This window comes from Histoplasma capsulatum, genomic scaffold (assembly GCF_000149585.1).
Source record: "Histoplasma capsulatum NAm1 scaffold_9 genomic scaffold, whole genome shotgun sequence".
Lineage (NCBI taxonomy): Eukaryota > Fungi > Ascomycota > Eurotiomycetes > Onygenales > Ajellomycetaceae > Histoplasma > Histoplasma mississippiense.
Window position 1 is genome coordinate 1,130,745 of NW_001813974.1, and position 21,600 is coordinate 1,152,344.

Genomic DNA, 21,600 nt, shown 5'->3' on the forward strand with positions numbered 1-21,600 from the left:
CATAAAACAGATAGATAGAGTAGACCGGATATCCCTAAACCTGGTTAAACAAAAAGAAAGGGGGGTTTTTCTTTTTTGGTCTGTGATGGTATCTGCTCAATGCGGGGAAGTCTATAACCATATCTATCCGTTCCCCATCACTCCGCCCCACATATGCTCATCCTGTATCCACGCCATCTATTCCTTCAAACAGCCGTTGTTGCACGAAACGTGGCGGTTCAATTCAACGTAAATTTCTCCCCCCCCCCCCCCACCCTTCCCTCTCCCTCCGGCGGCCCCCGTCCCACCGCTGCCGCGGAAGATCACCAGGGCTTTTTGGGTGGGGGCGGGAGGCGTTAACTTGAGCTAGACAAAGAGGGTAGAAGTGGAGAGGATGGCGGATAGCTTTTTTTACTTTACCCTAGCGGAATGGGTGAGGTTGGCGCAGCCGCGATGAGGGATTGTCAGTTGTTGCTATTGGGGGCGGAAAGGAGAAAGGAGTGGAATAGCCGAGGACTGAACTGCCGCTGGCTGGTTTATGTTGGGTGATGGGGGGATGAAGGTGAGATGTTGGGTTTGAGAATTGGGGTTGGGGTTGATGTTGGGTTGGTTGATGAGCAGGGAAGGGAAGGGAAGGGAGAGCTTGAAGTGGTTGGTGGGATTGGCAATTTAGGAATACTTTAGGTAGGGGATATACATTCTACTTTTGGGTCTTTGTAATTAGCATATAGAAAGCGAGGGAAGAGGGAACGCAAATTGGAGGGGCTAAATCAGGTCAGTCCCTGCGATTTGAGCTTCATATATCTAAGTTTGCGTTCGATTGTTTGCGATGCATGTCCGACGACCAACGACCACGATGTAGTAAGCCATCAGAAAATGAGAAAATGGTTAAAATACACATAAATGCAGAGAGAAACGAGAAAAAATGTAAGAAAAGGAAATGGAAAGTTAGAAAAGATCTACCTAATCCTGCGCTGCCTCATCGCCAGAATTACTCTTCTCCCTTCTCTTATCAGGGCCATGACGAGCGGCACCCCAATCGGGCCCAGAAGTGGCAAGTACACAGCAACTTTATGTTCATCCGGGAAATACAACTGCCCAACCATGCTTTTTTCAAAAAAGCTACGCTCCGCCTCGTTCTCCGCAACGCGCGCGCTCGCTAACGCCTGTTTGAATCGGCCCTCACGCAACAGCTCACATGTAGCCGAGAGATGAGAAAGCGTGGTCGAGACGGAGTTCGCCACGCTGAGCGGGATGGGGATTGAAGCAAGAGAGCGGACAAGGCGGGCGAGGGAGCCCATGGTTGAGGATGCAGAAAGGAGGAGGGAGGCAGTGTGGATGCGAACTAAGGCTTGGAGGCGGAGAGGGAGGGATGCTGGGGAGGAAGGGGTGCCAAGGAGTGTGAGGAGTTGATGGGAGAATGTGGATAAAGGATTGCGGAGAGAGTCTTTAGATAGATGGGGTGGGTTTGATTTGGGATTCAGCGAAGGATCAAGAGGGGGGTTGAGGATGACCACTCCGCCCCATTGAGGGATGAGCCAGCTGGTGACACCATTTTCTTTAATCACGAGAGGAGATTGGCTTGCTGAAGGGATGTAGAGGATGAAATTTATCGTTGGGCCTTTGCGGATACTGGGGCTTAGAGGCCATTCCGCAGCGTTGATGAATGAGCCTAGCTCTTCTTTCTTCAATGTCCAGGCGTTCTGAGATTCATCGAATTCTGGTTGCGCCGCGGTTGGTGCAAAGTGTGCGTACACTTGCACCTGTGTGTCGATGGAGAAGTTGCTAATGGGCGAAAGTGTTCCTAGTAGCGGTAGAAGGTATTCTTGTAACGCTGGTTCGATGTCCCATGAGGATGGCAGTGGTCCTGGCGTGAAGAGCGAGAAGCTTAAATGGTACGTTTCAGCATATTTAAAAGAACGCGTGGTGCGACGAGCAATTGACTCCGCTAATTGGGGTGCCACGGATTTTATAGCTGCCATTCCTTGCTCTCTATTATTCACAGAAGGGCCCTGACCTCCTGGAATCGAGGGTTGAGGCGACGGACCAAACGTGTTGCTGCTTGACAGGATATATGCAATTGTCGCTTTCTCCTCATTGAACAGTTTCTGAACCTCTGCGGCAATAAATGTAGCGAGAAGTGAATTGAGTGTCGAAGTAGATGGTGCTTGATTGACTGGATAAAATATTTCCAGTTGTTCAGAATACGGATGTAGTTCTGAGCTAGGTACAACTACACCCTCCCGTGGGAGTAACCTGACATTCAGCGCTGCATTTTTTTTCTCCTCAACGTCTGATTCTGCTGTTGGAATAACCTGCGATGTCTCTCCTGAGCTCTGTGACGTTTCTACCAAGCGAAGCCTGAGGTGATGTGCGGAGAAATCATTCAGATCATCGAGAGCGTGTTGGGTGGTGCGAATAAGGTGTTCAGCATCCGGGGTGTTCATTGACGGAGCATGTACGAGAATCTGTAAGGGGAAGACCGGTCGACATGCCTATTTTGTAAGAAGCATCAGACTCGTGTTCTAAACGCCGCTAAATATATGTATATCGCTGTCCCTTAAAAGGCGTGCGCGCTTGGAGCCTACCTTGCCATCTGCCCAATCCTTCATCACATCCAACGGAAGTCTCGCCCTGTAAATGGACGTAGTCATCCACCACATGGGAAGGCCCAGAAATATTATAATCGCCCAAAATGCAGATATCACCAGTGTTCTCGTCCTAATATCCTCCGGCTTCTCGGGCGGGAGGGTCCGCTTCGCGCTGATCTTCATGGCTGGTTGATCTGTCATTCGCGTAGCGTTTGTTTTTGCGTCGGTAGAGGAGGCCCCCATCTTGCCTTCCTTTTTATTCTGCATTGTCAGGTCATGGTCCACGAAAATCGGGCGCGGAGCTGGCCGTGTTGAATTTGGCGTGTTGAAGATGCGGAGTTGTGAAGGAGAAGCGGCTAGAAGCTTGGTCCTCTGTGATTGGGTTGAGCCAGCATCGAGGAACACCACAAATCGAGAAAGCAAATATTAACCAACCATGAACTGAATAACTAACTAACTACAGTAATTGCTCTGAATATTAGCTTACGCGCTAGACTAGAGAGCAGATATAAAACGCATTGCGCGCAGATTGCTTTAATACGGGGCCAGCGAGTAGAAGCATTGTAGGCTCCATGTTCGAAGAGCAATGATATATATGAGCCATACAGATAGCGAGTTTACGATAAACGAGTTAATATTTCCCGCACTAGATATCTCGGCATTGGAGCGGGTATCACATCATTCAGAATATGCCAAAAACGCCTGTACCTTTATCAAGAGAAGCAAAATAACCAACCGGTCCGATTACACCAGAAATGCTAGATGAGGATACAAGATAAGCAAGCGCAAGACTCAGTATTCCTTTTCGAAAATCTTTTGAATCGGTTTTGCAGCCTGTTAAAGGAAGGAATGGTTAGCTTAATCTCATCATGGATATGAAGATTGACGGAAGATAAAATCCCGCCTCATCATTATTTCCAGAAAATATTGGAAAAAGGGATCTGACCGGTGAATATGGAATAACTCACGTCAATAAACCTCTCAAGGTCTTGGTCCAGGTTAGCCAAGTCATCTTTCCGCTTTTTGTTTTCTGCAATCAAGGCCTGCTTTCGCTTCAGAAGCTCTTGTCGGGCCTGCTCTAGTTTCTCGCGTTCTGCATGTTCGTGGTTTATGCGTGCAATCATGAGTTGGTTGGGATCGGCTTCTGCCAGCTCCGGATGAATAATTAGGAATTCCTCAACTGGTATTAAGGGAAGAGAGAGGTATTTGTGGCTGTTAATTGGGTATTAGTTAGAGTGGGAAGAGTTGCCAAAGAGATTCCGGGAATATAAAAAAGGTCAAGCATGGAGGACAAACAATACGCATATCAAAAAAATATGAAAATACGTACTCGTAAGATTCGCATGCCGCAATCTCCCCATTCAAATGCCTTTGTTCATAGTATAAATTCTGAAGGTGGAGGTGTAGCCTATCAATCTCTTGCCGCGCCTCCGCAGTGGCCTGTTTGGTGGCTCTAACACTCAGGATGGAATCGCGATTGAGTCCTCGAAGTTGTGATAGGAGTGAAAACACCAGCTTCTGTTGTTTTGATACGGATAAGATGAAATCCTGCGACGGAGTGGAGGGTAAGGTGGAAGGGTCAAGCATGGCGAGCAGGTTTTGGCATTGGGATAGTGTTTCAGCACTGGTCTGGAGAACGGGAAGGAGAGAAGGATCTGTGATGATTTCGCTAACCGGCATTGTGAAAAGTAGTCGGACTTTTATCCGGGAATCCAGTGGAGTTCGCGGATGGCTCATACGTGGAGTTTAGTTGTTGTTCGATGTTGCGGCGTGAATGGTCTTTCGCGGATTTTCTTGGCAGATTTTTGGTTCACCTCCTGACATCACCTCTTCACTTCTTCCAAGGTACGACACACACGATATGATATGATATGTCCGTTTGTCACTATTCAGTTTTCAAATGCGGTATACACAAAAAGTTACCAAAACAGTACTCCGGCTATATGAGGATCTAGTATGCTTAAGCCTCTATCGACAAATCCTCTCCTTGCTGATCTTGCACAAGATTTCTCAAGGAGTGGACAACCATGCAAGCCCAAACGCAGGCACCATTATTCGTCTCAAGAACCGTGTTGAATGTGATCCACCACCCAATGATCACTATCAAAGCATATCTACATAGATTAAACAATCCTTGGAGGCATACAGAGGACGTTATTTGGGGAGGTTTGAGCATTGAACGTCGCTCATCAGAATCTTCGCATAAGAGCGGCCAACCAACGTGTGTAAACGCGATATATTGCCCGTGAAATTGAATACAAAATCTATTTGTTTATACGTGTTGTTCACACACAGCAGAAGCCAAACAGCGTTTCCTTCATTTTGACGCGGCAATGCTTCACTGTTGCTAGTTTCAGTTTCCAGTCTCTAGTAATACCAAACTCAGCCGACTCTCAGGATTGTAATACTTTGTTCAAAAACCTTCTCTATCGAGGAAGTATATAACTACGTACCCTGGTAAACCAGCTTCACAAACCATTGAGCAATTGCTAGACTCGATGGAAGCATGAAGTTACTAGCAGCAGCATGGAGTGGGGTTGCTTGGCTTTGCTGCAACCGCAACACGGTTTGTGAAACTCTCCATCATAGTCTCTTTGAACTGCGGATATACTGTACATAGTTCTAACTCCGTGACGTTGCAACCGCTGAGGGGTTGACGAGGGACGGGTTTTATTATAGTTCACTGGACCCATGTCCCTGTGTCCATACTACTTTTAGCGTAGGACTGGTCAACCTCCCGTTGGGCCAGTAGCAGAGTGCCATGAATCAATGTGTGGTGTTAAACATTGAAGAGTGGGTGAGAGAGAATTTCAACTTATATGCATTAATTGATCCGTTTATTGATTATAAGACTGCCTTGACAAGTATTCATCTGCTCACCCCCAGGACCATTTCCCTAAAAACGCAACACTGCAGCATGCAATGATATTATCACTTGAAGCTCTCACACCCTGTTCAAAGTCCTATGCGACAAGGTAATCAGATAGTTATGCAATTGTGTTGGAAAAATGGAGGGGAGAGAGGTGCAGCAACCATATCAAAGCTGAAAGCCTTGTTTAGCCAGGCATCTGGCTCTACAGCGTTCATAGTCGGGGATATAAAATTTCTACCCTGGCAAATAGCAGAACTTCCTGGAAATACCAATTGTATTATCGTCATGCAGAGCACCCTTGGAGTAATCACCCATAATATCTATCATGGCGGACATGTTCATTCAAGTTCACTGGAGAAAGACAATTTACCAAGTTGAAAATTTAAGCCATTAGAGATCTTTCTCCCTTGTTCCCCCTTCTTCCCAGGCCATACTTGACCCAATTAACATGTTCTCTCTTTGCGCGTGGGGATAGCTGACCCGTCACTGAGAGGGAGAGAGAGAGCGAGAGAAAATCAGCCTTTCTCTATGAATAGCTGTGTATCCAATCAATGTGACTGGGCAGTTAGAATTGACACATGCAAGGTTATGTGCCTAACTAATGCAGCTGTCGACACCTCAACTCGCCCAGAATGCAAAGTGCTGGGGATAATTGATATCGACAGAGAAATCCACAGATAGTCGGCTATTTATCGTCGACAGCAATATCAGAGAGAGCATGATGTCACTGCAGCCAACCGCTCGTTGCACAGCGATTGCTCTGGAAGACGCAGCATGACGCCCGTGGCAGAAGACCCTCAACATAGCCTGAGACGTTAGGTATACGGCGTAACTCAAACCGACAGGATAATGGGGCTTTGCGAGAGTTTCCTTTATCGCTCAATCTTCCTTAGTTGTTATAACAAACTCATTAAGATGCTAGGAAGTTAAAGATTGAGTTCTCACCCGAAATCGATTGGCTTGATCGGGATACTGCCAAGAACCGTGTGATGCGCCGGCGTTGGCTAGTGCGGCGGTGGTGATCTCTAGCTCCATCCCCGACAGCTTGCGAGCAGGCCTTTTCTTCGCCCGTTTCTTTTTATTCCTAGTTCTGCAACGATTCCCCACCCTATCTCCTCCTTTTGCGTTGTTTTGTTTCTTCTCTCCTGTTGTTCCGCTCCTATATATCCCCTCTCCGCTCCTCTAATTAATTGCCCGCTACTTATCATTCTTGCTCATCTGTCTCATCCACTCACGCTCCCTAGATCAATTTCCCATCAATTTCTCCTCCCAAGTCTATCTTTAATTCCCATTTCATCTGTAGCCTTATTAATTGAGACTGTGATTGCCGCTCCTCTTGCCCTCGTTTTCTTACTCACCGACGTTTACGTGTACAAGTCATATCCCGATACCTAAGAGGAGCCTTCAACGTGACCCCCCCCTCCAGCCTCGTCCAACCCGCCGCCTCCTGGGATTCATCATCGTCAATCAAGCACAATAATGGCTTGTACAGCCCCTTCCGTGACTTTTAAGTCCTACGCATACCTTGACCCAGTCTCTAATGCTTCCGGCCTGGCAACCCCGGACGAACGGTCCGGTTTCATACGCAACAGACGGAGACGACACTCCTTTCATACCAATAGGAGACTATCCTGCGATCATGATGCTGACGCTATATTCTTGCGGGTGAGTTACATGTACACATCCGCCTATAGAAAAGGGGAAAATTCATTTGAGCTGGCGTCGTTAATATGTTCGTCATTCTTTCGTTGTTTTCTAGGTCGAATTATTCCTCGCAGAAATGGAGCGGCGGTTACAATGGCTGGAGGAGTATCGACAATCACATATGACCCATATCGATGCAAGACTAAGACGAGGATATGCCGCTCTAGTTTCCGTGCGGGATTCCTGCTCCCATGCTTCCGGCGAGCTGATGGGAGGCGGCAAGCGAAGAGCAAAAATCCTGGTAGAGACGCTGGAGGAACGCTATAAGGAGGCTCTGGCAACGAAGGAAACGCTCGAACAAAAAGCCCAGGCCAGTATGCGTTTGATGGAGAATTTTCTCGGCGAGCTTGAGGCCGGTGCGCAGGCTGTGCGAGATCGGGGTCTGTATGGAACTTTGGACGACGGATGGCGCGCTGTGGAGCCGGGCCTCACGCATGCCCGCGAGGTTATGGATGAGAGCGTCGAGCGCGCGCGGGAGGCTCTACAAAAGAGCATCGAACGCGCGATCCAACTAGCCAATGAAAAGCGGCTAATCCAGTACTCCGACCTTCCATACCCTTGGAGGGTCAACCCGCACATCTTGCAGGGTTATCGTTTCACGACCTCCAAGATCGAATGTGTAACGTCCGCATTCACATTCTCCAACGAACTCTTCAACATCTGGTCGCACCTGATTGGCCTGCTCATCGTCCTCGCCGTGGCCTTCTACTTCTACCCTTCCAACCCGAACTTCTCCCTCAGCACCAAAACTGACATCGCAATTGCTGCCATATTCTTCATTGCCGCCTGCAAGTGCCTCGTCTGCAGTACGCTCTGGCACACAATGAACAGCATCGCCTCACAACCGCTGATGGAACGCTTCGCCTGCGTCGATTATACAGGGATATCCCTGCTCGTCGCTGCCTCAATCGTCACTACAGAATACACCGCCTTCTACTGTGAACCAACCTCCCGATGGATCTACATCATCACGACCTCCACATTGGGTATCGCCGGCGTCATTCTTCCCTGGCACCCTACCTTCAACCGTGCGGACATGGCATGGGCGCGCGTTGCGTTCTACGTGACCCTCGCAGCCACAGGCTTCGCCCCCATCGCCCAACTAAGCCTAACAAGAAGCCTGGGATGGTGCTTGTACTTCTACGCACCACTACTGAAAAGTCTCGGCGTCTACTTGTTGGGTGCAATGATATATGCGATGCAGATCCCCGAACGCTGGCTCCCTGGCTTCTTCGATTACCTCGGTGGCAGCCATAATATATGGCACGTTGCCGTGCTTGGGGGAATCCTGTTCCACTACGGGGCCATGCAGGATCTTTTCACTGGTGCATTCGTCCGTGCGGAGGGTGAATGCCCGTCTCTGACGATGTAGCTAGATAGATAGATGTATAAATGTTTTGTCGGCTCATCGTCCCTCATCGGTCTATCTGTCTGTCTGTCTTCCCGGATCTGGTGTGATTCCTACCTCTCTCACCAGCTGGTAGGAGATGGACGAACGGAAATGGTAGAGCTGGGAAGAGTTTCAGAGGCCCAGCGAAACCACCCCTGATATCTCCAGGGCCTTCACCTCCAAAGAGACACATTACACACTGGCCTATGTGCTTATGTGCATTGCAGGATTACCCAAGTGGGCAAATAACACCCCCGAAAATATCCATCCCAAATTGACTGAGTGGGAGATACCGGGCGTGTGATTCAAAATAAAACACGAGCCATCCCAAAAGAGAATATTTATGGAGATGTGGTCAATTCGGTGCCTCATTTCATTTCTCTTCCCTCCCCTTTTCCTTTCCCTTTTTCCTTTCCTTCTATGCGCAGGCGCAGAATGGATCAAAATAAAACACAGGGGAAGCAAAAAACAAGGGAAAGAAATAAGAGTAAGGGAAAAGGAACAAGAATGAAAAAAAGTTCCATTCACATTAGACATTAGATGGTCGTTGACTCTTATTTTCAGCTGCATGAAGCACCCTCACCAGAGAGGCAGAGGCGGGAGGGAAGAAATGAAACGTTAATAAATAAATAATTACTAGTTGTTGTCTGTGACATGGACTTTTATTCGTCTTTTCTTGTTTGCGAATAAAGAGGAAAGAATAGAAATAGATGTTGATAACAGAGGCAAGATCCCAACCCTGGAAGAGCCCTAGGCACGGGTACACACCTATCGATATAAATATGTGCCTTCTGGATTGCATGCCTGTTATATAGAGGACAGTACATTAAAAGAAAATATAAGATACAATAAAATCATTGACTAAAATCCAGCGGAGTCCACGTGATGTGTTTTCAACTCCCACCAAGCTGAATCTTTTTCTTCTTTGACAATCGGCTATTGTATGCTCATCGTTTGTACAGTACGTATGTCTCCGGCGCCCTCTCCCGTGCAGTGCTACCCAACGTCATCCATGCTGCGCATCCGGCTATCCAACGAGGGAGAAGAACGCCATTACCCTTATCATCTCCTCGCGCGAAACCATCCCCCTCGAGGGATCTGACAGTGCCCGCCACCTTTTTAAGAACAGAGAGAGATACGAATCAGCTCTCCCATAGCTCTCCCTCCATCCCATAAATAAATAATAACCCCATGAGCTATCCCCACGGCATCTGCGTCGTCCCAGGCACCTAATTTGGCATCAGAAAAGACCGGAAAAAGAAAAACCATGCTAGTGAGTACAGCGTCCTGTGTGCGCCCTTTTCTGTGGTGCTGTTGTTGTTGGGCTCGGGATAGATTTTATGACTGATATTCTCAGTAGTGAGTGTTTTTCTCTCTCTTCATGTTGAGAGGTATGTAGCTCTCTCTGCATTGATATTGTCAATAATATCCGTCCTTCTCTTTTCCCTTCTTCATCTGTTTCATTCATTTCCTTGCCTTGCTTTATTCAAACCAGTTCTTTACGTACCGTTTCATGTATATTGCGTGTCTGCGCTATTCTTGCAGCTGCCGTTTTCTTGCAACTCCTTTGTACCGGTTTGTATTGTCAAGTGGTGGCCGCTCCCACATATATATGCGGGTGCATGTACTGTACAGTACAAGTGCAATGCAATAATATATGTACATTTCAACGCCTACACTACGCAAGGGCAGGCGTATGCATGGCACAATGGCCCTGACTTTAGATTTTGTTCATCCATCTGATCTGTGTATGAGCCAATGGCTGTGCATGCGGGGAAGAGGAACGAACAGCAAGGGAAGAGATTGGATTTCCGACCCGCAGGGCGGGAAGCGAGAAATATACAAGACTAAACATACGTGCTCTGTGCTACATGCTTCATGGCGTGGAAGAGATTTTCCTCCAACTTGCTAGGATTGTTAGGTCAGAGAGAAAGTTGAAGTGAGACCAGAAGAAAGCAAGACCAGCAATGCACAAGGGCTAAGTGTTGTGGGTTGAACGGGTAGTGTTGTTAGATAGTGCATGCACTCTTGACTGCGCATCTTTTCTTTTCTCTATCATGGATATGGCCCGCTACAGGGGGTGGTGGCCAAATAAACTTGCTGAGCCATGAATGGATGGATGGGTGGATGGATGTGTGTGTCTAACTTTACTCTTCTCTTTCGCAGATGGATGAAGGATTGCCAACGACGAGTACCACTGGGCAGTCGGAGTTGCAAAACCAGAGCCAGGGGGGAGGCTGGAGCCAAGCCTTGCAGAGCATTGCGGTATGTTGAATTTATACGTTTATTATCTCTGCTGCACCAACCAGATCAGGGGGGCTTCTGTGCCCAACTTTCCAAGCCCCTCCATTCCGATACCGAGACATGGGCAGCCATGCATTGAATGTGCAGATCTACATTAATAGGGTATGAACAAGCACACACAGTTTATATTTGTGGAGAGGAGGCACGTTATGCTGTATCTGGACTGACCTTTGGACGTTCCGGATATCAGTGCATACTGTTGACACACAGGCGTGGATTTCACACCTCTTTTTTTCTTTTTGCAACATCCATCGCCATCTTTTATGGAAAAACATTTCATGGAGATTTATACTGATCGTTACGCTTTCTTCTCCTTTGGGAAAACAGTGTAATGAGTGCAGGCTTCGGAAATCGAAGATGTGTGCCCGTTCATGTACAGTGAAGTCCGTTTTAGATATCCTGGGAACAGGGTATTCAGCTTGCCGAGGCTTTGTATTATGTTTTGATGGATATTGATAGATATTCGTCTTGCGGGTTCTGGATAGTGCTCGAAAGAACGCCCAACATGTTCGCTGTGCAAACAGTTGAAGAGAGAGTGTGTGTATAGTCCCAAAGTTGTTCGGACTCCTTTGACGCGCCAGTAAGTTTTCTTTTCCTTTGTGACACTCATGAATGCAAGACCATTAGAGGATTTATGAGATGAGGTTGACAAAGTTGTTCCCAGAAACCTTACATATGCTGAAGACCGCATACGAAAGCTTGAGGCAGCAATTTCAACATTGTTACCCAACGCAGACATCGAAGCGTTATTAGAATCATCTTCCTCTAAACAGTCAGAAGGCCAACGGCGACAAGAACCGGAACTCGATCAAAAGCCTGTCTCCGTGGTTGTCCCTAAATATTTTGCGGTAGCTACAGAACCTTCGTCAGAGGCCCTTCCTCAACTTGCAGATGGGTTCGGCTGGGCTGAAAGGGAACTTACTCTCACCGAGCTATCAGATGGCATGGCAGCTCTTTCGATCCGGCCTGAAGGCGCTGGATATCTTGGTACGTTACAACCCGCCCGACATGTTTCCCAGTGGCATAATTAATGCAACCGCCTAAAAACTAACACCATGATTTAGGTGGTCCTTCAAGCGTTGCGCCACTTCGAGCACTCCTTATGGGTGGTTGGGATGTCAATTCTTCCACTCAATCAGAGGCAGCGGGTAAGGTTGCGCTTGATTCCCAATCAATGATGTGGCAATCGACGCATCCCGGAATCGCACCTTCACAAATTGTTGCTCAGACGGTGATGGACGCATATTTTGCCAACTACCACACGAGTTATCCATTCCTCCACGAGGAAACATTCCGAGCTCAGTTCGGCGAACAAATCCCTAGGCCACGGGGCCATGCATGGCCGATCCTTCTTAACACGGTTTTTGCCCTTGGTGCCTGGACCATCGGAGATGATACTGTGGATATCCACGAAATTTTTTACAATGAAGCCAACCGATACTTGCAACATGTGTCAGTCTTTGAGATAGGGAATTTAGCATGTGTACAGGCGTTCTTGCTCCTTAGCAATTATACGCAAAAGCGTAACAAGCCTAATACTGGTTGGAATTACTTGGGCCTTGCGATACGGATGGCGTTGAGTTTGCGTCTCCATAAGGAGTTTCCAGAATGGAATATTAGTTTGCTGCAACGGGAAATGAGGCGAAGAGTCTGGTGGGGTGTGTTCATTTTTGACAGTGGTGCATCCATCACATTTGGAAGACCGATTCTCTTGCCTGATGCGAGCATTATGGATGCGAAGCAGGTGCAGAATATCCCTGATAACGTACGCCTATGCTTTTCCCAACTGCTTTTACCAGGAGCTATATAACTAACATTGCATCCAGGCTTTGACAGCGTCAACGGAAGCCGTACCGCTTGAAACGGATGAGCCAACTCTCTACTCAAGCCTAATCGCCCAAGCGAAATTCCATCTAACAACCAATGAACTTTACCACCGCCTTCTATCAAACCGCAATCTCTCAGCAGAAGAAACCTTAAAGCTGCAGACTCCCATTGACGACTTCCTCTGCTCATTACCATCCTTTTTCGAACGTGATGATAGTCACCGTGACGATTACAGTAGCAATCATGAGAGCTCAAATTTGCAGCTCTCACCTTGGTTCATATTTGCCAAGAAGCGTCTCTCCTGGCGCCGCTGGAACTTCCAGATAATCTTATAGCGTCCTATTTTACTTCTCTGGGCCACACAAAGATGGAAGCAGACGGGCCAGCCGCAATTTTCGTTTCCTCCCGATGTTGCAACTGACTCCAACCAGCCACAATCTGCAGAGGAGGAGTGCAGGATGCGTTGTCTGCAGGCTGCACGGGCAACGATCAAGTCGATATCGGGATATATGGAGATGAATCCATATATGAGGTTAGATGGGTGGTATATGCTGTAAGTACTAACGAGGCTAATAGACGCATACCCGCTAATCACTCATATTGGTATGTCCCTAACATCACGTAGTTATTTCCTCTTTCAAGCTGCCTTAATCCCCGTTCTCTTCCTTATAACAACTCCGACATCCCCGTCTGCTCCTTCCTGGCTCTCCGATATCCAAAGTGTCCGTTGTCTCCTGTCACCACAAAGCTCCTTGGGCAATAATAACCACCTAGCCGCACGCTGTCTGGAAGTCATAAATAGACTTTGCGGACCGCTCTCTTTTCCCTCGCCTTCACCACAACCTCTTCCCACAGGATCAGCATCAGGATCATGTCCAACCTTCAGCAATAATAGCAATGGCAATCACAGACAATATATTAATAACAGCAACATCGCATCTTTTCCGCAACAAGTGAGCGCAAATTCTGCGAAGACCGGAGCAGGACCCTCGGGCAGCAATAGTGCCGCCCAACATGATGATGAGAGACTCCGTCATGCATGGGAGGCGAATATGGCTGGTATAATTTCGCAGGAGATGGGCTCGCAGAATCAGGATATGATGTTCAGCGATGCGTATTCGTTCTTCGCAGGCGTGGCTGGTAATCATGAGAACTTGAGAAACTTTGGCGTAGTTCCAGGAGTGGCTGCTTTCGATACTAGCCGTGCTTCTGGTTCTAGGCCTGATCTGCTTGGTGCGGATCTGGTGGTCCGCAGGCTGATATTAATCAGGCAGGCGGTACTAGCGGTGGGAGTAAGGATATCGCATCCATGGAGAATGCTGCAGCTCGAGGTGGCAGTGGACCTGGCCCCGCTGCTGCTGCTGCTGCTGCTGCTGCTGCTGGGATGGAGTTTTTCGATTGGATGGGCTTTGGCGCGGAAGGTGGTGTGGAAGGGAGGAGGTATATTTAACAATTTTTTCATTCTCCTTTCTCCCCATAACCCGAGGTCTACAAAAGTAGCAAATCAAAAATCATCTGGACAAGGGAGTATTTCTGGACTGAAATTGTACGAGTATATGTACATACATGTACCTACATCTCTCTCCAATATCATTTATATACCCGCAGTCGTCGCATGGTACAGAAATTAAAACCTTCAAAATTCCAGGTTACTTCGACCTTTTTAGACATTTTCCACCCTCATCTCCTCGTTAAATAGACTACCTTTCAATGCCGCTGCGCCCGGCAGTGGCGTCCCGCGCAGTGCTGCCTCAATCTGCACGACACGTTGCTGCTCTTCATGCGCAGCCGTGTCGCCAATTACTAGGTCCATGTCCTCTAGCGTCTGTTTGTTGTCGAACAGTGGGGGTTACTCATTTACTTTCCAAATATCTCACAAAATATCAGATGGCACTTTGGGGGATGCGCTCCAGATGGGCTTGACAGGTGACAGGTAGACATGCTGGGTGGGAAAGGGAGAGAGTGTGTGAGGAACACGCATGGAATGAAACCAACGAAACAAGACATACCTTCCCTCCCGTTTCAGGAATGACAAGAACGTGAATGCCAGCGCAAGCAGACAGAAGGCGGCGAAGAATATATACGTACCCCAAGTTATGCTTTCGAGCATGTCCGGGGTAACGAGACCGATGATGCTATGGGTTGAGGTAGGAGGGGTTTGTTAGTGGACGGTTTCCCATGTCCTGCACATATATATGGCTGACAAATTACACATCCAGGTTGTCGAGGTGGTTATCGAGATTGCCTTTGAACGGATGGAGAGATTGAAGATTTCGGAAGGGAGGACCCAACCGATTGGTGCTGCTGCGTTGGGTTTCACGGATTAGCATCTCAGATTTTCTCTCATACAACCAAAGATTCTCCAAGTGGGATAGTTGAGTCGAACACATGTACCTTCATACTATTTTTGGCAACAAAAAGGGTGAGGGAGGGGATAGGAAGGGTAGAAAGTTTAGATAACGTACCAAATGAATAGGAAAAATTGATATCGTAGATGTATATAAATGCAATGCCGGCCCAGCCGGCACCCGCATGGTCAACAAGAGCCGATCCGTAGTTGCCAATAATGGCTCCTACGATGACAAGCGAAATGCAGGTCCCTGTGGCACCGCACATGAGAAGAACCCTGCGGCCAACCTTGTCGATCCAGAAGAGAGCCGGGAGGGTGCTGAGACAGTTGACAATTCCGTAGACGCCCGTCGCAAGGAGTGAGGTCTGAATGGTTGTATGGAGCTGTTAGAGAACAAAACCGGTATTGTTTGGGATGGTGATCTTGTATATCTGAAGGTTTTTACCGTGTTTCCATCCAGCCCTAGCTGGCCGAAGATTGTAGGGGCATAGTAGATCATTGCTATTGGGGTTCTCTTTTGTAAGCTTCTTGCTCTAGCTGCGGTAAAACGGGGCTGGGGGGTTCCATTGCCAACTGACCGTTGCACCCCATAAATTGCTGGAAGAACATAACACAGCATCCAATCGACAGACGCTCAAATCTCGGCCAGGTGCTTACAAGGGAGTAATACTGGGAGAATGTTAAGTAATTCTGCTGTTCGCAGCTTGACCGTTAGTTACGGAAATTTACATACCTGGGCCGCATGCAGCTTTACGCCGCTCATACCAGCATATTTCTGCGCAGCAAATGTGTTTTCAACGATCACAGAAGCCTTGATTTCCAAATACTCAGCCACCAAAGTTGGGGCATCTGTCGGCTGCCGTCGAAGTTTCCCCAAGGTTGCAAGCGCATCCTCGTCTCGGTCTTTCATGAGTAGCCATCGGGGGGAATCGGGGAATAATATCATACCGGCTCCCAAGATAATGGCAGGAATGATTTGAAGGGCGAATGGAATCCTCCAAGAAGCATCAGACTGGCCGTCGCAGCCGTTTGGATCTACATCATTATATGGATCAAAAGCAGGAGAGCTGGGGTTCCCGCCTGAGTGTGGGATGTTGGGAGCACATCGCGAGCCGCCAATATAATTTGTGCCGTAATCAATCCAATAGCTGAGGAGAATACCCACGGTAATAGATACTATAGCCAGTAATGTGAGAAATCGTTCAGGGTAATTTATCCGAAAAGAGAGCTGGCTTACACTGTTGGAGAACTATAAGCCCACCCCTGCTTGCTGGCAACGAAACCTCACTGATATACAGCGGAACAACCATAGTCAATTGCCCAACTGCGAACCCAGCAACTGCTCGGCCTGGTAATGGAAAGATAGCATTAGCACTTCATTCACCTTCGAAAACAAAGGCGCATGTGTAATTGCACTTACCTACAAAAAGCATCCCTAGATTGACAGCTCCGGCTTGAATGGCGGAACCCACTAAGAAAACAACAACAGAAACGATAATGGACAATTTCCTGCCAATATAGTCTGCGAAAGGACCATTCACCAATGAACCGAGCCAGGCAGCTGCACATTGTGATTAGAATAACTAGTCATGTTTGCCCATGTCGCGCCTGGTTTGGAAAACAAATCTATCAGCGCATACAGCAGATTACTTACCCAACAACAGCGTTGACACAAACCATCCTTTAAAACTACTATCTGAATATATCCTGGGGAATAATGCTCCAAAAGACTCCATCGTGAGTACTCCTGAGACAACGCCTTGGTCATAACCAAAGAGAAGGCCACCGAGAGAGGCGAACTAGAGCAAAATTAGCTATAGGACATCAACAGCAACTAGATATTTTCTCTCACGAACCAAAGCGACCCCAAACAAATACGGATTCTTGAAAATCACATGGAACCCCCCAGATTCCGACACAGGAGCTTCCTCCGGAGGGGAGGCATCCTTACTGTGGATGGCTTGTTGCGCCATCAAGAGCGTATTGATGAGGAATTGACGGTTTCTCCAGATCCGAAAGGCTTCTTTGAGTCGGCGAAAACAAAAAGCAGATGGCGATAAATTGAAGAATGTGATAGCTAAATGTAAACCCAGAGATGAGGTGTGTAACAGTTAGGAAGCCATTTTTATATAGCCTCGCAACCCCCCGAATAGCAACAAAATCTCTCCAGGATTTCCACTCCGCATTACAGCCGGCCTACCGTCGCACAACAGTACGCTATTGCCAATATCCGTCTCTGGTCGGCTCACTGAGCTCCGGCGTCCCTCGGACTGTTGTACTCCGAGTTGTCTAGATGCAGTCATCTTTCTCGAAAAAAAAAAAAAAAGAAAACTAAGCTCTCTAACATGCGTTCATGTTCTCTGTCTGGACTAAATGGCCTGTTAAATCTCCGGGGGGCGGGGGATTAGGTGGGAGATCAACGTCGTTGGAATTCCCGCAGAATAGCATGGGCATAATGCATTTATCGGCATCCCGCGAAGGTGGTGAGCCCCGTAAATTTATCATCTAATAGAACTGTGATTGACCGGTTCTAGAGATAGGTACTAATCACCAGAGAAGTATCCCTGCATTCTCTCTTTCTCTCTCTTTCTCTCCCTCTCTCTTGTTTTTCCTTTCCTTTCCTTTTCTTTTTTTTCCAGGTTGCAAGTAGTGCAACAAAACATTTGACTGCATTATGTGAGCCAGATTTGTCTCCATGAACAGGGATTGAGGAATTTGGCGCGATTGGGATTGGTGATGTATGTGTCTGGGGAGAGATCAAACCATTGCTAAAGCCAGTGACGACACTCGCATTGACTGTCAGAGAAAAGGTAATTCTGTTCATTAATTAGATTTATGATGATTGAAGTATATCTATACTCTATATATATTCGGCATCTATTATCGTAGGACACCAGTTTCCCAATAAAAATTTCATGACAAGTCACGTTTCGTAGCGAATTCAATATATGCTTGCAAACTGACCGAAAGAGGATCCGGACGGAGTGTGACGTTAGGGGATAGATGCTCGCGTTGGCTGGTTTGGCCTAACTCCGATCAGTTATTGGTTGAATGAGAGTGTAAAGTGCTATGATAAAGGGGCAACCTCGATTCACACAGTTCCTCTCCATTAACTCCACTGCTATTGCTGTAATCTGCGGCCATGGGGCCATGGAAGTCTGGGTGATCATGGCCAGAATCGTTAACATGGATAAGGGTATAAATCGAGTTTGCATAATCGAACTCGGCGTGGATACTCCACTCCCCATATGGCCATGATTCTAAATGAAGAGTCTGTCAATGATGACAGCAGGCTAGAAACATTGTGACCGCTCAGTTAAGCTCAACTTTCTCGGTATCCGGGCTGGAAGTGCTGGACTGCAATTTGGCCTTCTTTTTCTGAAAACGCCCTGCATCCAGCATCTGTACATTTTCAATTTCCGTTGTCGATTAACAATCAGCCGCTGATCAACTCCAAGTGCTAATATTTCAAACCCGGAGTCATCCGGTACATCCGGAGCTGAGTTCGCCGAGTCTGCGGCCCAGCTTTCATTACTTTCGGGAATTCCAGTTTCAGGGCTCCATCGACCCCAGATATGGGCTAGTTCATCCTTCTCAAAAAAGTATACTCGCGTTCCATCTCCCCTCACATAAAAGTTTTCACCCATCCACCGCCCACCCTTAAAGCGCACCTGTGCGAGATCCCCCTTTCCATAATCCCTGAAAAGCACATGTCCACCTGGCTTCAGAACCTGGTGAATGTTCCTCAACGCACGGCACCACTCACTAGGAGAAAGGGCGGAGAATATAAAAATCATCACGACCACATCAACAGAGTCCGGCCCTAGGCCAGGGGGGAAAGAATCCTCGCCCTCAGCCGAAACATCCCATACATCCGCTTGCATATACCTCTCATCGTAATGCTCAGCCTTGCGGATAACCTCTACTGCTTTTTTTGAGTAATCGCATGCATGCAGCCTCAGTTGCTCATTCTTATTATTTGCAAGAATGGGAAACGCAGAATTGCCCGCACCAGCGCCAACCTCCAAAATAACCTGAGGACCCGCGTCGGCTTTGCTCACCTCTGTTAGGATAGGGAATTCCTGGTGGAGCCATTTGCGATTCTTGAAGAAATTGCTCGCATTGTGTTTGTAAAATAGATTCCAAAATTTGGAAGGGTTCGCGTTGTACTTGTCACGAGCTTCTTCAGAAACAGGGGATTCTTTCTGCCTTAAGTATTGAAGTTCTGCATACTCGCGGTAGTCAGCGTCAGTTTCAACATGGTCCCACGCGTTGAATTCAAAAACATCGTCGCCTTCTTCGAGATAGCGCGAGCCGAATTGGAAGGGATCTGTTCGTTTCTGATTGTTGGCGGGGTCGTGGGATCGATGGCGGGGTACTGGTTGAACCGCTCGCGCGATGGCTTCGTAGTCATCATTGCCCTGGAGTTCTAACGGAGCCATGGGCTAGGAATCTTCGTCTGATATTAAGGAGCGTGACAAAGAGTACTAGCAGGCTGAAGGGATGATGAAAAGTCAAGCGGGTTTATTTCACGAACTCGAAGTCTTCAAAATTACAGCGGACTATTGTTTATCCGCGAGGCTCAAATACGCACTGCAGCCAATCGGATGGAGCTTCATCCCCCGCATTCGTGTTACGTTACGTTTAACTGAAACGTAAATACGCAAACCGCCGTAAATTACATTTCATCCAATAAAATAACCATGCCGGGAAGGTAATGGGATTCCAGCCGTGTAATGTATTGTAAACCAAGCCTCTGCTGAGGCTGAGCAGAAGCGAACCAGACCATCCAGAACAGGGAAAAGCAACCCAGTTGGACCTCTCCGAAGGCATCAACAATCAATTCCCCTTAATCCCACCGGTTTGTCTTGTCAGCGAGGCGTCGTGGAACTTCCCTTGACACCTCTTCTCTGCTCTGGTTGTTGTTGACGTTTTGTTTTGATGTCCTGCGTGTGTCCGTTCGTCTTGACCCTAATCCCCATCACAATGCCCGTCCAACAATAGATCTGGCGAGTTCAACTTCGAGGAGTTGGAACCACTTCGCATCGTTTTTCAGCTGTCGTGTCATATTGCGATTCATAAATTTGGCATTTTGGCTCCTAGTTTCTAAAAATCCACTTCCTTGTCGGTATTTAAGTATAAGCCTGCGATTTGACCATGCTCGGAAGTTTGTGCTGCTGCTTTCCCAGCCAAAAACAGCTGCCATCCACATCCAATCTCCATCAGCAGCCGCATGATCCTCAAGCAGGCTTGAGTCGATGTGGTGGGGTTGGCAGAGATACGGATGCACCGGGTATAGATGAACCATATCTCTCCACGGCTCCTCTCCCAAGATATACCCCGCGTCCAATCAGTGCTCATGAGAAGACTCTCGCCTTTGAGCGTGCCCAGTCGAATTTAAACGGGCATCCTGATTCCCTACGGGATGAGAAGACTAGATACGAGTTTGAGCGGGAACTTGCTTCACCTCAACTAGATGATCGCTCCTCTGATGCTTCATCCGAAGTGTCTGTTCCTAGCAGCTTCGGCAACACCTCAACTGCAACGACTGAAACCCCTCCACCCCCATATTCATCCAACTCATCAATCGCACCTTCGCGTCGTTCGGTTTCGATATCTGTATCAACCCACGAGACTGACTTAACCTACACCAGCCTCGAAAGCATTGAGCTTGAATCGCCCGCTCCCCAACTTCCTCTGGCACCCCCTACCGCAGTATATAGCACTCACCCCGCGCATGAAACACTAGAAACAAATGGCGGGTCACATAGACGCTCCTTAGAAGGACCCCAGGAAAACAGCCCATTTCCTCCCCTGGCCCCTACTCACCCGAGACAGTAAATGCCCGCCATATGTGCATATCAATCAGATATGTTAAAACTCTCCAAGTGGAACGTTAAAGTAATGTCCCGTCTGCATTCTTGAGATAGCCTGTATTTGAACCAGGAATCCGATATAACCCCCGCCATCGATACAACTTGAAACAGTTTACTCCTTTTCCATGACACCGATATAGAGAAGCCTACATCTACAAACCCGACGCGCATCCGAGAGTATCACCTAGGTATCCAATTTAGTGGGCCATGGAGAAACGTGCGATCCTGATCTTTCTTTAGTATTTAAGCTAGCTATGGACCCGTCACCCATCAACCTCCGCCCGAGACTTCAAACATATCTCAATTTAGTGCCATCGACTCTCCAGTTCAGCCATATAGAACATTGTTCAATACCGGAATTTTTTTTTCCCCCCCCACAACACATGCATTGTTTTCTTCACATATAGAGAAGACTTCCACTCTCGCCCTGAGAATGTATAGAAATATATGATCATTCACAGCGATCTAATTCACATGCACATATATCCACACACTGTAATACTACCTGCGGGCCCCCTCCGTTTTCAAACTATTTTGCCTCCTTTAGCTCATGTCCATCCACAGCAATATTATGTCAAAATGATTCAGTTTTTCCATTTTCGCGTTCTGCCTGGTGAAATCGCGTTTCCCTTGGGCCTTTTTTATTCTATATTTTCAATATTTGGAGCAACTTCGCGGGGCGGTGTCGAGGCCGGATAGTATGGGGA

The 21,600-nt window shown here is 47.6% G+C and overlaps 6 protein-coding genes across 6 annotated transcripts; 2 read left to right on the forward strand and 4 right to left on the reverse strand.

Moving 5' to 3' along the window:
• Positions 1-938: 938 nt before the first annotated feature.
• HCAG_07814 (conserved hypothetical protein) lies at positions 939-2,837 on the reverse strand (the record flags this gene model as incomplete). The annotated part of the gene is made up of 2 exons (XM_001537455.1): positions 939-2,447; positions 2,568-2,837. The coding sequence occupies 2 exons, from the start codon at positions 2,835-2,837 to the stop codon at positions 939-941; spliced, it is 1,779 nt and encodes a 592-aa protein (XP_001537505.1).
• Positions 2,838-3,362: 525 nt separating this feature from the next.
• On the reverse strand, positions 3,363-4,250 carry HCAG_07815 (conserved hypothetical protein; the record flags this gene model as incomplete). The annotated part of the gene is made up of 3 exons (XM_001537456.1): positions 3,363-3,404; positions 3,539-3,782; positions 3,901-4,250. The coding sequence occupies 3 exons, from the start codon at positions 4,248-4,250 to the stop codon at positions 3,363-3,365; spliced, it is 636 nt and encodes a 211-aa protein (XP_001537506.1).
• A 2,671-nt stretch (positions 4,251-6,921) lies between these two features.
• HCAG_07816 (conserved hypothetical protein) lies at positions 6,922-8,518 on the forward strand (the record flags this gene model as incomplete). Its single annotated transcript, XM_001537457.1, has 2 exons — positions 6,922-7,107; positions 7,202-8,518. 2 exons carry the CDS (start codon positions 6,922-6,924, stop codon positions 8,516-8,518), a joined length of 1,503 nt encoding a protein of 500 aa, XP_001537507.1.
• Positions 8,519-10,294: 1,776 nt separating this feature from the next.
• Positions 10,295-14,117, forward strand: HCAG_07817 (conserved hypothetical protein; the record flags this gene model as incomplete). Its single annotated transcript, XM_001537458.1, has 10 exons — positions 10,295-10,300; positions 10,703-10,801; positions 11,168-11,199; positions 11,388-11,420; positions 11,505-11,827; positions 11,905-12,605; positions 12,667-12,889; positions 13,244-13,270; positions 13,622-13,900; positions 13,942-14,117. 10 exons carry the CDS (start codon positions 10,295-10,297, stop codon positions 14,115-14,117), a joined length of 1,899 nt encoding a protein of 632 aa, XP_001537508.1.
• A 368-nt stretch (positions 14,118-14,485) lies between these two features.
• Positions 14,486-17,320, reverse strand: HCAG_07818 (hypothetical protein; the record flags this gene model as incomplete). The annotated part of the gene is made up of 11 exons (XM_001537459.1): positions 14,486-14,492; positions 14,677-14,802; positions 14,872-14,971; positions 15,133-15,382; positions 15,675-15,710; positions 15,751-16,193; positions 16,255-16,365; positions 16,438-16,578; positions 16,672-16,816; positions 16,874-17,094; positions 17,218-17,320. The coding sequence occupies 11 exons, from the start codon at positions 17,318-17,320 to the stop codon at positions 14,486-14,488; spliced, it is 1,683 nt and encodes a 560-aa protein (XP_001537509.1).
• Positions 17,321-18,329: 1,009 nt separating this feature from the next.
• Positions 18,330-19,459, reverse strand: HCAG_07819 (conserved hypothetical protein; the record flags this gene model as incomplete). Its single annotated transcript, XM_001537460.1, has 3 exons — positions 18,330-18,419; positions 18,689-19,051; positions 19,079-19,459. 3 exons carry the CDS (start codon positions 19,457-19,459, stop codon positions 18,330-18,332), a joined length of 834 nt encoding a protein of 277 aa, XP_001537510.1.
• Positions 19,460-21,600: the final 2,141 nt, after the last annotated feature.